The 15,525-nt window shown below is 37.1% G+C and overlaps 1 protein-coding gene across 1 annotated transcript; it reads left to right on the top strand.

Moving 5' to 3' along the window:
• The first annotated feature begins 9,412 nt into the window (after positions 1 to 9,412).
• On the top strand, positions 9,413 to 13,050 carry LOC132854465 (E3 ubiquitin-protein ligase TRIM39-like). The gene is made up of 7 exons (XM_060882926.1): positions 9,413 to 9,426; positions 9,683 to 10,211; positions 10,328 to 10,423; positions 10,544 to 10,777; positions 10,874 to 11,036; positions 11,188 to 11,223; positions 12,710 to 13,050. The coding sequence occupies exons 1-7, from the start codon at positions 9,413 to 9,415 to the stop codon at positions 13,048 to 13,050; spliced, it is 1,413 nt and encodes a 470-aa protein (XP_060738909.1).
• The last annotated feature ends 2,475 nt before the right edge of the window (positions 13,051 to 15,525 follow it).

The following is a 15,525-nucleotide window of genomic DNA, read 5'->3' as shown; positions in this document are numbered from 1 at the left end:
ACAAAGCTGCTGACACAAAACTTGTGATTTCTTTTTAAGCTTTCACTGTTACTCTCTGTCTTAATATCTAAACATACTAATGAAAATTATATAATTTCTTAGTCACACAATGGTTACATAAATTCATATAAAGGTAAAGGAAACTTATCATTCTATAAAATGGAAAAGAAAACTTAAAACAATTCTATAATCTTCTTTCAGCAAGATGATGGGTCTTGATCTAACTGTCTGGGTACAGTGTCTGTTCCTCTTTGGGTTGAATCAGGTTCCTTCTAGATCTTTTTCTTTACAGTTTTAATCAGATATATTTAATTTCTTTGTCATATAACAATTTCCCCATTTCTTTTAGTTTATTTTCCACAGCTTCCTTTTTCCTTGCTCTCTGTCTTTGTTGTCTTTTATTTCATTTCTCTCTTTTTGCTGCATTAATTTCACTCTGTTTCTTTATGGTATTGGATGAGATAATATAAGGATAACCATGTGCATGTTGTATGGCAGTTACTCCACTCCTAACATTTCTATTCACAAAAGCTGAAATTAGCTAGAAATGCCTAAAAATAATTTTTAATCTAACTTTTTCTAACCTGGTGTTTGTCTAAACTTGTTTCAGAGATACAATGTGTAGGACAATCCAGTGGAAACCGCTTATCTCAAATCTGTCTGGGTCAAACTAATCACTATAAGCAGAGAATTGTTATAACCAATTTAGTTTCCTTTGTTTAATTTTATGCAGATTACCATCTATTTTTTTTTATAATAATTACATGAATATAAAGTAATAAAATTAACAGCTTTGCTATTTTTATTAATTTAAGATAAAATAACATAAGCTGACCCCTAAGGCCCTCTCCTGCTCCAGGCCTTGTCTGAATGGTCAGGGTGAAGGCATTGCACTCCACTTACATTACATACAGTATACCTCTCTGCTGCTGTGAGAGTGCAGGGATTTTAATTATGCACCATTAAAGTCCCATAATACCAGCAGCGCAGGAACAGGAGGGGAAAATAACTCACTAGACCACAGCAGTGTAAGTAAAGGAAAACATCACATGACATGCAACTGCGCACAGCAGGCATATGCATACACACCAAACATACCCAATATGAACATCGTAAGCGGACTACTTGATTACTATAAAAAAATTATTTACACAGCATTTCTATAGGAATGATTCTGCCCCAAGCTTTTGGGACACTGTAACTGTGATCACTATACTGTAAGCAGTAGGATTATGCTCAATGTCAGTGTACAGTATGTGATATTTTACCACTTTGCTTTAATCATAGATCAAGTACAGTACCAGACGGCTCGATGGGTTTGGGCTCACAGACGGGGAAGGAATGGAAAGGCTGTGGTCTTTCCTCCAGATTCACAAAGGAGATGACTCCATCTCATCGCCTTGACCTACTGACTGATGCCCTTTTGCATTATGGACGGAGGAAATCAACTGACCTAGGTTTGTCCACTGCTCTATAACCTTTCAAAATTCTGTGCTGGTGGTTCACAGTTTATACATTTTATATTTTCTGGAGTGAAGCCGATCACACACAAATTGGTAAGCATAAGTAGATTAAACTGTCTTTTCAGAGGTGCAACTCCTGCAAAGACTAGACAAAGCAGAGAAAATATCGATTCTCGCTCAAGAAGATATCTCGTCTGTCATCAGAGAGGCACCAAGTAAACAATACACATAAGAAGCATTTAACAATAGTTGAAGATGGGAGAATTTTACATTCCATTTACAAGTGCATTTTGCACAAAAGTGTGTAGGATTGACATCTTGGTTTCTGTTATTTTTGTTGTGTAGTGATGGTTTCTGAAGGAGACATGGAGAGATGGAAAAAAGGGGAGATGAAGCTAGCCCAACAGAAACCAATAAGTAAGGAACTGAAGTTAATGTCTTGAATACTGTAAGAAGGTCATGCATGTTATTAAAAAATAACATTGCAAATGTTATACATACCTTTCCGTGTACAGTAATAAAATATAATCCTGTAAGCTATGTGAAGAAGTTACATGAAATTAAGGAGGGTGAAACAGAATAAGTAAGCAGTAATCTGTCTGTCAAGTGTGTACATAACATTTAATAATAATTATTTGCTGACCATTGTAGAATTGAGGACTCTCTGCTGAACATGGAGAAAAAACACCGCATTAGGAGAAGATGGCAAGAGTCTGATTCAGACTTCCAGTCTACCCTTAAAGATGTGGAACGTGAGCTCAGAGGCCAACTGATCTGCAAGGCTAGAACTGAATCAAGGGAGAGAGCAGTCCTCCTCCACCTGAAAAGAAAATATCCAGGTAAAGTGCTGTGGATAAATAGATACAATAAGACATTAAGTTTCAACTTAAAAAGGACTATAATGCAAACGAATACATTCATTTTTCTGCATGCGTGTTTCCTAACTTTGCTTCAGATGGGCAGGGCATTAGGCTCTCTAAGCAGGTAGCCAGCTCCAGCAAGAGACTGAGACAGGCAATAAAAGAATACAACAGCATTCAATGGCCCCCGCAGATGAGCATCTTCCCTGCGATTGATTTTCAAGAAGCATGTGATCCTTCTTGGTATGTCTACTTCTGCTCTGATGACACTGTAAGTATAGTTACTTAACCCTAGTAACCACACAGCAGTCACTCTAGTAACCATCTGACAAACTAACTACCTGCCAATCATATTAGAAACCACCTGGTAACATGACATAGCACTTTGTTTTCTTTTGTCTTCTCCTAGATTGAAGAAGATGATGTTTCGAGGAGTCTAAAAAGGCGAGGGATTGATGCCTTACATATGAAGACTCGGGCAGCTGTGGAAAAGCGCATGCTTTATCAGGAAATGAGAAGTGTACCTGAACACCTCCATCAGCAGCATGCCTTTCTGTGCTCAGCCATCAAAGACACTGAGCAGCCTGGTGCAAAAGCTGCTCTCATTCACCGTCTCCAACAGCTGGAAAGAAAACGACATCAAGCCATTGTGATGTTTCACCCACATGTACCAGACATTGTTCCTGCAGACAACCCCCACTTGGGTCATCCCCCCCCCCTTCCCCAATGCCAATCATACAGACAATGGTATACAGTGATGATAGTGATAATGATGACAATGAGGATGAATATGATAACTAGCACTGCAGATTTTTTTTTAAATTTCCAGTTGAATCCTTTGAAACAAATACTGTATAAGTTTGTAAAAAATAAAATGTTTTCCACAATGAGTTATTGTCACGTTTTCAGCCATTGTCACAGCACACTTGAGAGGTCAATGAAAAGTGATTAACTTAGTAAATGACTTATACAATGATTTTACAGTCGTAATTCACAAGACAGTGTGTCACATACAGTAGGTTCTTACATAACCATTATTGGCTTGAAATGCTCCTGAACTAAGTTTATGTGCATTTTTTTTATCTTCCTATTGGCTGCTTTTATTTTATTTTTACATTCTTTGTTCAGTGAATTTATATTACATTTAGTTTTATATAGTTCATTGCTATGGTGGTTGCTATTGACCCTGCTATCACTGAAACCATCTAGCCAGAACCGATGTTTCTATCCGAATTCTACCCCAAACCTAACCCTAAATCGCGTAGCTGTATCCCATCTAGCCAAAAACACTGTTTCGGCTAAAATATCTTAAAAAAACAACTTATTTACATTTGCTTAACGTAGATCATCTAGATGCAGTATAATTAATAGTTTGACTGAACCAGATGTTGATATATTCAGTAGATAAATGTTTTAACAGCCCTATTTTGCAGACCAGAAAAACTACAATTTTGGTAGTTTGCTTTTTTTTTTTGTCAAGCTGCATTGCGCACCTGTAGGTAATTGTACTTTTTTAAAACATTTGTGTTTTTCTTGTAATTGGAGCTCGTAAATAGTGAGTTGAAAGTACAGTGAGGAGTTTAGGGGATTGTAAACACATTTATGCAATCAGATTTTAAATATTTAATTGTTAAATAGGATGAAATTAATTTTAAACATATTTGACAGTGTCCCAAGTTGTTGACTGTATTGACATGATAACTGTAAGTAAGTAAGTAAAGTTTATTTATATAGCACCTTTCACAGATAAAATCACAAAGTGCTTTACAAAATATAACAATAAAACTTAAATGGACAATAAAACATTCTTGCAAAGTAAAAAGAGAAATTATTAAAGACAGCAAAACTTCAACTCTAAAATAATAAAACACACTACAACAGGGATGAAACCATAAAAGCCCAGTCAGCTAAAAGCTTGTCTAAATAAGAGTGTCTTCAGTTGCTTTTTAAAAGACTCAGCAGAATCAGCCACACGCAGAGACAGGGGCAACGCGTTCCACAGTCTGGGGGCCACAGACTGAAAAGAAAGATCCCCCCGAGTTTTAAAATGGGTTTTAGGGACCACAAGCAGATTTTGACCTGATGACCTCAATGCTCTCGAAGAGCCATAAGGGGTCAACAGGTCAGAAATGTACTCAGGAGCATTCCCATGAAGGGCTCTATAAGTGAGGACCAAAATTTTAAAATCAATTCTATATTTGATTGGTAACCAGTGAAGAGAGTATAAAACCGGTGTGATGTGAGATCTTCTGCTGGTTCCAGTTAAAAGCCTCGCTGCTGAATTCTGAACAATCTGAAGACGATTTAAAGCACGTTTGTTAAGACAAGTAAGGAGTGAGTTACAATAGTCCAAACGCGAAGAGATAAAAGCATGTATAATCATCTCTAAATCTACATTAGACAACATTTTCCTCATTTTAGAAACATTCCGCAAGTGATAAAAACAGCTTTTAACCATCTGTCCTGAATGTTGATCTAAAGACATGGATTGATCAAATACAACACCGAGGTTCCTGAGGCTTGACTGAATAGAAGAGCCCAAAGAACCAAGATGTTGCCTGATCTGTGGAATTTTCTTATCTGGGGCAATGATCAAGGTTTCTGTCTTTTTCGGATTTAGTTGAAGGTAGTTACTGCCCAACCACTCCTTAATACAAGACAGACACTCCAACAAGCTAGACAGCAAGTGAAACTCAGACTCCCTGAAAGAACAATATAACTGAATATCATCAGCATATAGGTGATAGGACACATGCTTAAAACACTGAATTTTCTGAGCAAGAGGTGTCATATACAGTAAAAACAGCAAAGGACCTAAAACTGATCCCTGTGGTACTCCACATGATAGAGACACAGTGTCAGACATGATCTGATTTATCACAACCGAAAAAGTTCTATCAGTAAGATAAGAAGAAAACCACTGGAGTACGGACCCAGATAAACCAATAACATTTTGCAAACACTTTAGCAAAATTTTATGGTCGACTGTATCAAACGCTGAGGTTAGATCCAGTAAAACCAACACTGTGTACTGGCCTGAATCTGCTGCCATCAAAATGTCACTTGACACTTTAAGAAGAGCTGTCTCAGTTGAATGCACTTTGCGGAAACCTGATTGAAACTTATCCAAGATTTGATGGTGTTGCAGATAAGTGGACAGTTGATTAGCTACCACTTTTTCTAAAATTTTGGAGATGAACGGCAGTTTAGATATGGGCCGGTAGTTTATAGGGTCAGAAGGATCCAGGTTTGGCTTTTTTAGAATGGGGTTCACTACAGCTTGTTTAAAACAGGAGGGAACCGTGCCAGTAGAAAGAGACAAGTTTATCATATTTACCAGACAGGGAGCAAGCGTATCAGTAGCATTTAACAGTAGAGTCGTTGGGACAATGTCAACGGGGCTAGAAGAAGGTTTCATCTTTTTTAATAAAACCTTAATGCCCTGTAGACTGACAGGAGAAAAACGGTCCCAAGAGTGGAGAGGAGAACCTCTATTATAGGTGTGCGATGAAGGAGAAATACTGTCCCTAATGCCCTGCACTTTACTGACAAAGAAATGTAAAAATCTATTACAGTCAGCTGATGAATAAACTGATACTTGAGGAGCTGGGGGCGAAACAATATTTTTAATTGTGTCAAACAGGACTTTAGGATTTTTCTTATTTGCAACAATAAGATTTGTGAAATAATCAGATCTGGCCTGTTTAATCATAACATTGAGAGCTATGATCAGCTCCTTAAAATGTAACCTGTGTACTTCAAGATTAGAGGTTTTCCATAAACGCTCCACTTTACGACAATTTCTCCTGAGACTAAAGATGCTTTCATTCAGCCAAGGACAATGTTTTTGTGGGGAAATAAGACTGCGTTTAAGCGGTGCCACATTATTTAAAACGGACACACAATGATTATTAAATGACTGAACTAATGACTCAGCATCAGTACACTCATTAAAAGAACTAGGATCAAATAAAAAACAAAACTTATCAACAGCAACTTGATTTATAATACGTCGTTGAGTGCACACCTTAGATGGATTAGACTCCAAATAAAAAGACAGATTAAAGAAAATACAACTGTGATCACTCACTAGAATATCATTAATAGATATTTGATCCACACACAGGCCCAAACTAAAAACCAAGTCCAATGTATGGCCCTTTGTGTGTGTGGGACCAGAAACATGCTGTGTAAAGTTAAAAGACTCGGTCAAAGATAATAGTTCTAATGCCGTGTTACAGGAATCGTCATCTATGTGAATGTTAAAATCACCGACTATTAACACAGACTCCAATTTAATAATATTAGATAGAAACTCAGCAAACTCATCTAAAAACAGACGCGCAGGGCCAGGAGGTCTATAAATTAAAACACAATGAAAAGACTTTGTAGTGCCAACCTTAGTCATTTGGTGTTCAAACGAGCTGAAGGAATCCTGACTCAGTTGCCTACAAGAGAAACAGTCACGGTGCACAATGGCAAGTCCACCTCCACGACCTGTTTTGCGGGCTGTACCAAACACAGAACAGCCCGGAGGACGGAGTTCATTCAGATGGACGTAATCCGACTCGCGCTGCCAGGTCTCGGTCAGGCACATAAAGTCTAAACGTTCCTTGATAAAAACATCATTCAATATAAACGCTTTATTCGCTATAGAGCGAGCGTTCAGCAAGGCAACCCGAATCAGGTTTACGTTAACTCCAGCTGACTGGGGCATATGGGCAATAGGTTTCGCTCCATTTCTTTCCCCATAAAGAGACACGGGGCGCAGGACCCGCTCCCGTAAGCCCGGTATCTGTGCCTGTCGAGTTGGAAAAGCTCGGCTGTAGTGTACTTCGTAGGGAGGTGGCATGACTACGACTGCACCATGTCCCGACGCACTGATTGGGACCTGCCGCAGGAACCGCTCCACCTGTTCCAGTCCGGACCCACTCAGGGTAAACGAAGATGTCCGGTATCTCCTCAACCTTGTCTGGACACCCGCTCTGGAGCCTCGCTTTTTCCTCCTCCCGCGTCCCTTAGACAGCAGTAAATACTCCGGCGACGTCAACGAGCACTCAAAGACGGGCGAGAAAATCGGTTTGTACCAGGTCCAATTACCATAGTCCTCCATAATAAGGTCTCTGATATGAAACAACGTGTGCCGATCATACTTAATAGCAGCCGACACACAATAGTTAGCTGACAGGGCTGATAATACAAGTACAATCACAAATATACGAGAAAACAAAGAATACAGAAAAGGAGCGACAGCAGAGCCAAACACAGGCGCCATCTTCTCCTCTGATGTCAAGAGCTCTCATTAACAGTTGGTCCCATGTCTGTAGCCCCTTTTGTTGCCTAATTATAAGCCTTCAAAAATGCACCAAGGTGATGTTTCAAAGGTCAGTATTTCAAAGCAGGAGCCATGTAGATTCTTCATACTGACATAATGTTATTCTCCAGGTCAAGACCTTTCTAACGATGTATTTGGCTTAGCTCTACAACAAACCTTTCATGTTCTCATTTCAACGTACACAAGCCATCTCAGGTGTAGTTTCAGAGAGCACTTTGAAGGCTCAATAGGGTTAGATAAAATAAAGCTTTTTGTTTGTTTGTTTGTTTCTGGATGTGTAAACAGACCCCACACCTTGAGGAATACCTGGTCAGTGGTCCATTTCTGTTTGGGCTTATATGCATAGGCTATGCATATCTATGTATGTTAATGCTGCTATGATAATTAAAAACATACCATTAATAAACAAGACCATGGTCTGATGGGTAGTCATCTCCGATTGTTGGCTACTTGTAGTAGATGACTATTAGGCCTGTTGGTTGCCAAAACCTAGATTAGCAAACATTATACATTATCTTTTGCATCTTCTGTAGCCTATTTATTTCTGTTAAAATGTTTTCTTTTGAGCTCTACTAAAAATGGCAAACAGGCCTATTTAGTTTATCCATTAGAGTACCATTTCCCTCCTTCCAAAACCTGTCACTGTGAGAAAGTAAATGCTTCAGCTAGGTGTGCCAAATCCAGTATATGAAGCCTACAGTATGTATTGTTTAATGTTCCTTCTTGTCCAGGTTTCTAAGCACAAAGACAGGCCTGAGCAGTATGCAAACTATACCGTGAATGTCTATGGATCGGGTGTGTCCGGTCATAAAAATTCTGCCCACATAAAAAAGTACTAAAGTAATTTATAGTAAATAAATGCTACAGCATACTGTAGAGTAATAACTACACTCTAAAAACAGATGTGTTAAAACAACACAATCAGTGTTATTTTGGGAACAACACACTAAATGCATCTCTGTGTTATTAATGGAATGTGTTACTTGGGTTGTCACTGATTAATTTTAACACAAAATGACACATAATGTGAAATTACTTAATCATTCCAAAACATTCCTTACAACTGAGCATAGCCAGTTTTTTAACTCATGATTTCTGAGTTTTTTTACTCATGATTTCTGAGGGTTTTTTTAACTCATGATTTCTGCTTTCTGGTCTCAAATTTTTTGTATTACTTTCAATTCAATTCAATACATTAAATATATATTTCTGTCATGACGGTTCATTTCATAACATTAAATGTGGTAAAAGTTGCTACAACTTTATCTGTATGATGGAGAAAAATAACTTTGATAAAGCAGATACATATAACATCATCATCCTCATCATCGTTCATAGCAACCATTATATTTAAAGTTTAAAAATTAAATTGTACTGTTCAACTGTATATCAAAGTACAGTATCTACAAGTATCACTTCTGCTCTGACATACAGTAAACCAACTTTTCAATATCCATTTTGCCAAATACCTCTCAGTGACAGCAAGACTGCGAAAAAGAAGTGAAAGTTATGTGAAGTATCTAATCATAAAATGAAATTGTACTGTGACTCACTGTATTGTGAGTCACAGTACGTATTCTGTAAAAGTATGGTGAGGTCCTTGCCAACACCCAACCCTACTGAACCATTGATAAAAGATGAAACAATAGGCTACTTATCATTTACAACCTGTGGACTAAATACAGTACAACACCCGCTTCGAATGTTATCCTACTATTGAATGGATGTTATCAGTGGTTAATGAGACCATCGATATGGTCCAGTTGGGGTATGTTGTGGCTACTGGAAGGCTCAGAATGTTGTTATCATCTATCAAATGTTCAATCAATGATAACATTCGAATCGGGTGCATTTTTACACTAACAGTAACTGACACCCCAACAAGTGCCTTTACACAGTTTAGGAAAACTTGTAGACATTCTGGTCTGTGATTTTCACAACTAAACTACAGATGCAGTTTACTCTATTTACACCGTTTATCAACAATGTGTGACATTTTCTTTTCTAGTTTCTCATGACTCCAGCAGTCTCCTGTCTGAAGATCAGCTGCTGTGTTCGATCTGTGTGGATGTGCTCACTGATCTAGTCACCACTCCATGTGGTCACAACCTCTGTAAGAGCTGCATTATACTCTGTCAACTCTGTCACTGTCCATTATGTAACCAGATACTCACCAAGAGAACTAAACTGAAGATTAATACAACACTGAGAAAGGTTGCAGATTACTTCAAGAAGAAAAGTGGTTCTGACAAACCTGAGGTTCTTTGTGATGCCTGCAGTGGAGAGAAGCTGAAGGCCCTGAAATCCTGTCTGGATTGTTGTGCTAGTTTGTGTAAAACCCATTTAGAGTTTCATAATAAAATGCCCAAACTTAAGAAACACAAACTATTAAACCCTGTGGAGAACCTGGCGGCCAACATATGCCAAAAACATGAGAGAGCTCTGGAGCTGTTCTGTAGAGATGATCAGACGTGTATGTGTCAGTTCTGTATTGAGACAAAACACAAGAATCACAACACTGTTCCTATAGAGGAGGAGAGCAGAAAGAGGAAGGTGAGAAATGCTGATAAACTTCCAGTAGAAGATCAGATAGGAAGATTGTGATTTAAATTTAAATTTAGCCAAATTACTTTTTTAATCAAATTATTTATCTTCTGCTCTGTCCTTAGACTCAGTTGGTGGAAACACAGACTGATGTGCAGCAGATGATTCAGGACCGACTGAAGGAGATAAAAGAGATCAAACACTCAGTAGAGCAAAGCAAAGTGTGTACAAAATGACATGAGTTAATATCTGATACATTCAGTAGTTTTATTCTTATTTGTAGAAATGAACAAAGTTCACTATCGGTGTTATCTGAAGGAAATGAAAATGCGTTCCTCTAGAGAAGCACAGAGAAAGAGAAAGCAGACAGTGTTGAAGTCTTCACTGCTCTGATTCGCTCCATTGAGAGAAGTCAGGCTGAGCTGCCAGAGATGATGGAGGAGAAGCAGAAAGCAGCAGAGAGGAAGGCTGAAGGACTCATTAAAGAGCTGGAGCAGGAAATCAGTGTGCTAAAGAGTAGAGACACTGAGCTGGAGCAGCTCTCACACACTGAGGAGCATCTCCACCTCCTACAGGTCAGTGTTCCTCTCTCTGCTCACTGACAATGCAGAACATCACAGAACAACACTAACCATGCTGAGGGATTTCTCCTCTTTCCTGCTCTACTGTAGATTTACTCCTCCATGTGCAGCCTTCCACACACCAAGAACTGGACTGAGATCAGCATTAACACTGATGTGAGTGTGGACACTGTGAGGACAGCTCTGTCTCAGCTTCAGCAGACTCTGAATGAGAAACTCACTAAATCACTCAATGACAAGTTAAAGGAAACAGGTGAGAAATTATTTTGTACTTTAGATTTGATTAAAAAAAGTCTAATAATAGACTAAAGTAGATGTTTTAGATAAATGTTTTGAAAAACCTAAATGAAATCAACCAATAACTGATCTGAAATCTAATGACAGTGATGTTTTGTTGTAATTAGTTTCCACAGAACTGAAGAGGATTCAGCAGTATGCAGGTACAGTGAGATTTCTGAATTCCTCTCATATTAAAATGTACATATCAGCATTACACCACTGCATCATCAGACTTATTTTCATCTCTAGATCTTTCCAGATAAAAGGAGTATTAAATTGTTTCATTATCCTCCTCACTATAGCTAATTATTACTGTCATGCACTAAAGCCCTTAAACCCTTTTCTACTTTAGAAACACTGATCATCTTCTTACATTTCACTAATAAAATAATGCAGGAAACCTGTATGTTTGTACAGAGATTAACTTTATACCTTTTTTAACTGCATGATAAAAGATGGATTTCTTTGACTATCAGTGGTAAATGTAATCTTTATGTTGTCCAAAAGGTGAGAGTTTTAAAGTGATGCAGTTAGAAAAGAGTTTTTACACCATGCAGTGTTTCTGTCATTTACAAATAAGCTTGAACATAAAAGTCATGAATGTATTCTACAAAAATATATTTTTTACACTAACACTAACTGACTATCAATAACTGAGAGAGCTTCATTTAGCACAGAGAGAGAGAGTGTGTTTGGGAATGTGCTGTGTGTGTGTGTGTGTGTGTGTGTGTGTGTGTGTGTGTGTGTGTGTGTGTGTTTGTGTGTGTGTGTGTGCGCGTGTGTGTGTGTGTGCGTGCGCGCTTATGGTGGTGTGTTTTATGATTTCTTCAATCTTCATCATTTACCAAAACGTCTAGCTTTTAGTGTAAAACTCTACAAAACAAACAAGTAAACAAACAAATAACTAAAAAACTTGAGAGGAAACATTTAAAATGTGATTATTCAGTATCCTATCAGGTAACACAATACATACCTGTGAAGTTCATCAACATTTTACTGAATTCATATGGGTCATTTTATTCTCACAAAACACAGAAACGAGGCATTATGTATTGGAACAAAGCTACAGTAAGTTCAGAAGTAAAGACTCTAGGAAAATCCACTGGTGTCCTAGGGGCAGAAACCAGAGGTGTAGATTCTCCTCTGTCTTCATCATATACATAGTAAAATGTTAAAATCTCACTGTAAGTAGAAGCAGCACCTCTGGAGCAGAGGGCCTTTTGCTCAGGGGCCCAGCAGGGGCACCTTTAAACCCAATCCTCTGATCATTAACACAGAGACTTAACCACTTTAACTACCAGTGCCCCAAAGAAATAACACCAAATAACAAACAAATAAATAAATGATGTTTATATGTTTTAATCACTTACAGACTGCCTTCATTTGGACTTATGCTCTGTATAATATTTTTAATGAAACAATAATAAATGCTTGTGGACAACAGCTAGATTAGACATGAATGGATGGACTGCTGAATCAGTAGATTGATTGAATGCTAGATAAAATGATGGGAATTTCATTTTTAAAGAGAGCTTTTAAAAAATCTTCTACAAATCCTTTTATAAATCGATAATGAATATGATCCACTGGATGATGATTTAATATTTTTTACCTGTTTTCTCATATCACACACTGTGTTTCTCTCAGTGGATGTGACTCTGGATCCTGATACAGCTCATTCAAATCTCATCCTGTCTGCTGATGGAAAACAAGTGACACATGGAGACAAAAGACAGAATCTCCCTGATACACCACAGAGGTTTAATCGGTATGTCTGTGTTCTGGGAAATCAGAGTTCCTCCTCAGGGAGATTTTATTATGAGGTGCAGGTCAGAGGGAAAACTGGCTGGTCATTAGGAGTCGTGAGAGAGAACATTAACAAGAAGGGGAAGATTACAGCGATTCCTCAGAATGGATTCTGGACTGTGAACCTGAAGAATGAGAATCAGTATGCTGCTTGTGCTAGTCCCTGTACCCCCTCACACTGAGAGAGAAGGTGGAGGTGGTGGGGGTGTTTGTGGATTATGAGGAGGGTCTGGTCTCCTTTTATGATGTGAAGTCCAGATCTCATATCTACTCTTTCACTGGTCAGTCTTTCACTGAGAAACTCTATCCATTCTTCAGTCCTTTTTTAAATGAAGGAGGTAAAAATTCAGCACCACTGATCATCTCTCCTGTATTTAAAACCGAATGAGTTTTCACCAAACAAAATCAATCAGATATTAAATGTTGAGAATAAAAATAAATAATTTCCTATTTTGTGAATTTTAGAAATACATATATCCTTTTAAAATGCTGTACATATTATTTTAATACCTGGTTTTGATTGTAATCCTACAGTCTGCTTGTTATGATTATGGGACATTATGACTGTGGAACTTTGTCATTACAAATCACATATAAATAAAGATCATTTACAGTTTACTCTGAGTTTTACTGCAAAATTTAATTTGATCAAAAATTGTATAAAGTTCAGCTGCTGATGTCTGTAGATAAAAACAAACAAAACTTTGTTTCTCTTTGAAACTTCATCAAACACAAACACAATCAGATTTATATTTTATTTAGAAATAAAAATCTCAGGTTAAAATCTCTTTATCAGCACTAATAAGCAAATTTCTAAAAGGATGGACAGCAGAGAGAGCTTCAATAATATTCACAATGTAAGTGCTACCTGATTGGTCAGTGAAATGTTTCATATGGATGTAACTGTATGTTTTTAAATTCTTTTTTATCTGTATGATTATAAATCTCCCAGCCTTCTTTGTCCAGCAAAACAACAACATTCCCCTCTGATAGACAAGGAGTTTTATACTCATCACTTTTCCACATACATGGTGTAACAAATCATTCTGTCAGAATCATTCAATATTTCCACACAATGTTTTACTAACATCTACAATCTTTCATTTCTACAAGTGAAGCTGAATTCAATCCAATCATAAAGCTGAACAGTGAAGGTATAGCTGCACTGATTCAATTAAATAACGCCCACCAACCATACAGATGTCTTGTGTAATTTTACTTTGTGCTCTCTCTCTCTCTCTCTCTCTCTCTCTCTCTCTCTCTCTCTCTCTCTCTCATTCATTCTGAATACCAAACAACAAAGAAACAAACACTTTGTGCGTCTCTTGGACCATATACAGAGTTTATAAGCTTTAAAGAAGCCGCATGTCACAGCTTGATCACATCCATATTGCTCTCTGACCCACAGGAATATTACATTTTAACTATATTTTTATATCTACATGAACTTATACAACATGAATTTATGTACGCAGCAACAACAGTCATTACAACATGTCTTGAGACATTTACAGAAGGGGAAAGAACAGTGGAAATTGGGCTCTAACCTTTGTGGGTGTATTTACTGTAATATCAGGAAACACAAAACAGTACAACATGCTCCAGGCTTGATTGTCTATTGTCGACTGTAGCACTGAGAAACCCGGATGATAAACTTCACTTTTCTATGTTGAAAAACTGAAATACTGAATCTGAATTTGTGAACACTGAAAAAATATATTTGATTATTGACTTGAATTTTTTTAATCTGAATTTTAAATTATGAATCTCTGAAAATCTCTCTAAAATCTTTTAAACTCTTGAACACAGGCACTCGAAACTTCTCATTACATAAGAAAATTTAAAAAAGAAAAGTAAGAATAAAAGTAGTTAGTGTAATGTTTACTTCCGGTTAGTTATCATCAATAATGTCTCTGCACTAGAGCTTCAAACCAAATGTCACATTGGGAATGATTATACAGTGATGAATGTAAATGTAAGAGATTTTACACTCCATGATAACAGTGTTGCTATACAGAACAGAGGCTTTTCTCCCATAGACAGCTCTCTGATCTTCATGCAGGTTTTTCCTTTTTAACAACACATTCTGTATTCACAAGTAAAACTGGAGACTAAAACCAAGTGTAGATGTTCATTTATTATTTAAATGATCAATCTAACAGGACACACCTGGGTAATAAGAAACACGTCACATTCCATTTATATATTTTTAATATTTTTCTCATCTAAAAATTGTGTGGTTTGATACAAAATGCACCATGATCTATGTTATTTACCATAGAAACAAATCTACATATAAATATTAGTAAATAAAAACTAATGTTGCAAACTTTTCTCATATTCATCATTAAACAATTTTTTTATTTGTAAGAACATCATCTGCTTTTGGTTAACTTAAATATAAATTTATCATTATTATTATTATTATTATTATTATTATTATTATTATTATTATTATTATTATTATTATATTGTAACTGTTTCACTTACACTTCCTCACCACCAGAGGGAGCCAGAGCTCTAACACTTTCGTGTCACAGTGTCATTTCAGGTGCTTGTGGACATTTAAATCCCTCTAACGCTAGTTTACCTCGTGAAGTATAATATATTGTCTAGTATTTTACTTCTGTACTGAGCTGTTGTTTGTTCTACTCGTG

Source organism: Tachysurus vachellii, chromosome 1, assembly GCF_030014155.1.
Source record: "Tachysurus vachellii isolate PV-2020 chromosome 1, HZAU_Pvac_v1, whole genome shotgun sequence".
In the NCBI taxonomy this organism is placed as follows: domain Eukaryota; kingdom Metazoa; phylum Chordata; class Actinopteri; order Siluriformes; family Bagridae; genus Tachysurus; species Tachysurus vachellii.
The sequence above is the reverse complement of the archived record's forward strand: the minus strand, read 5'-3'. Positions and strand labels throughout refer to the sequence as shown.

What these genes read in the sequence shown, in the direction of transcription:
- LOC132854465 (XM_060882926.1), top strand. An exon ending in ACTCAGTAGAGCAAAGCAAA is followed by an intron (nt 10,424 to 10,543) that starts GTGTGTACAAAA and finishes GCGTTCCTCTAG; the next exon opens with AGAAGCACAGAGAAAGAGAA. An exon ending in TGACAAGTTAAAGGAAACAG is followed by an intron (nt 11,037 to 11,187) that starts GTGAGAAATTAT and finishes TGTTGTAATTAG; the next exon opens with TTTCCACAGAACTGAAGAGG.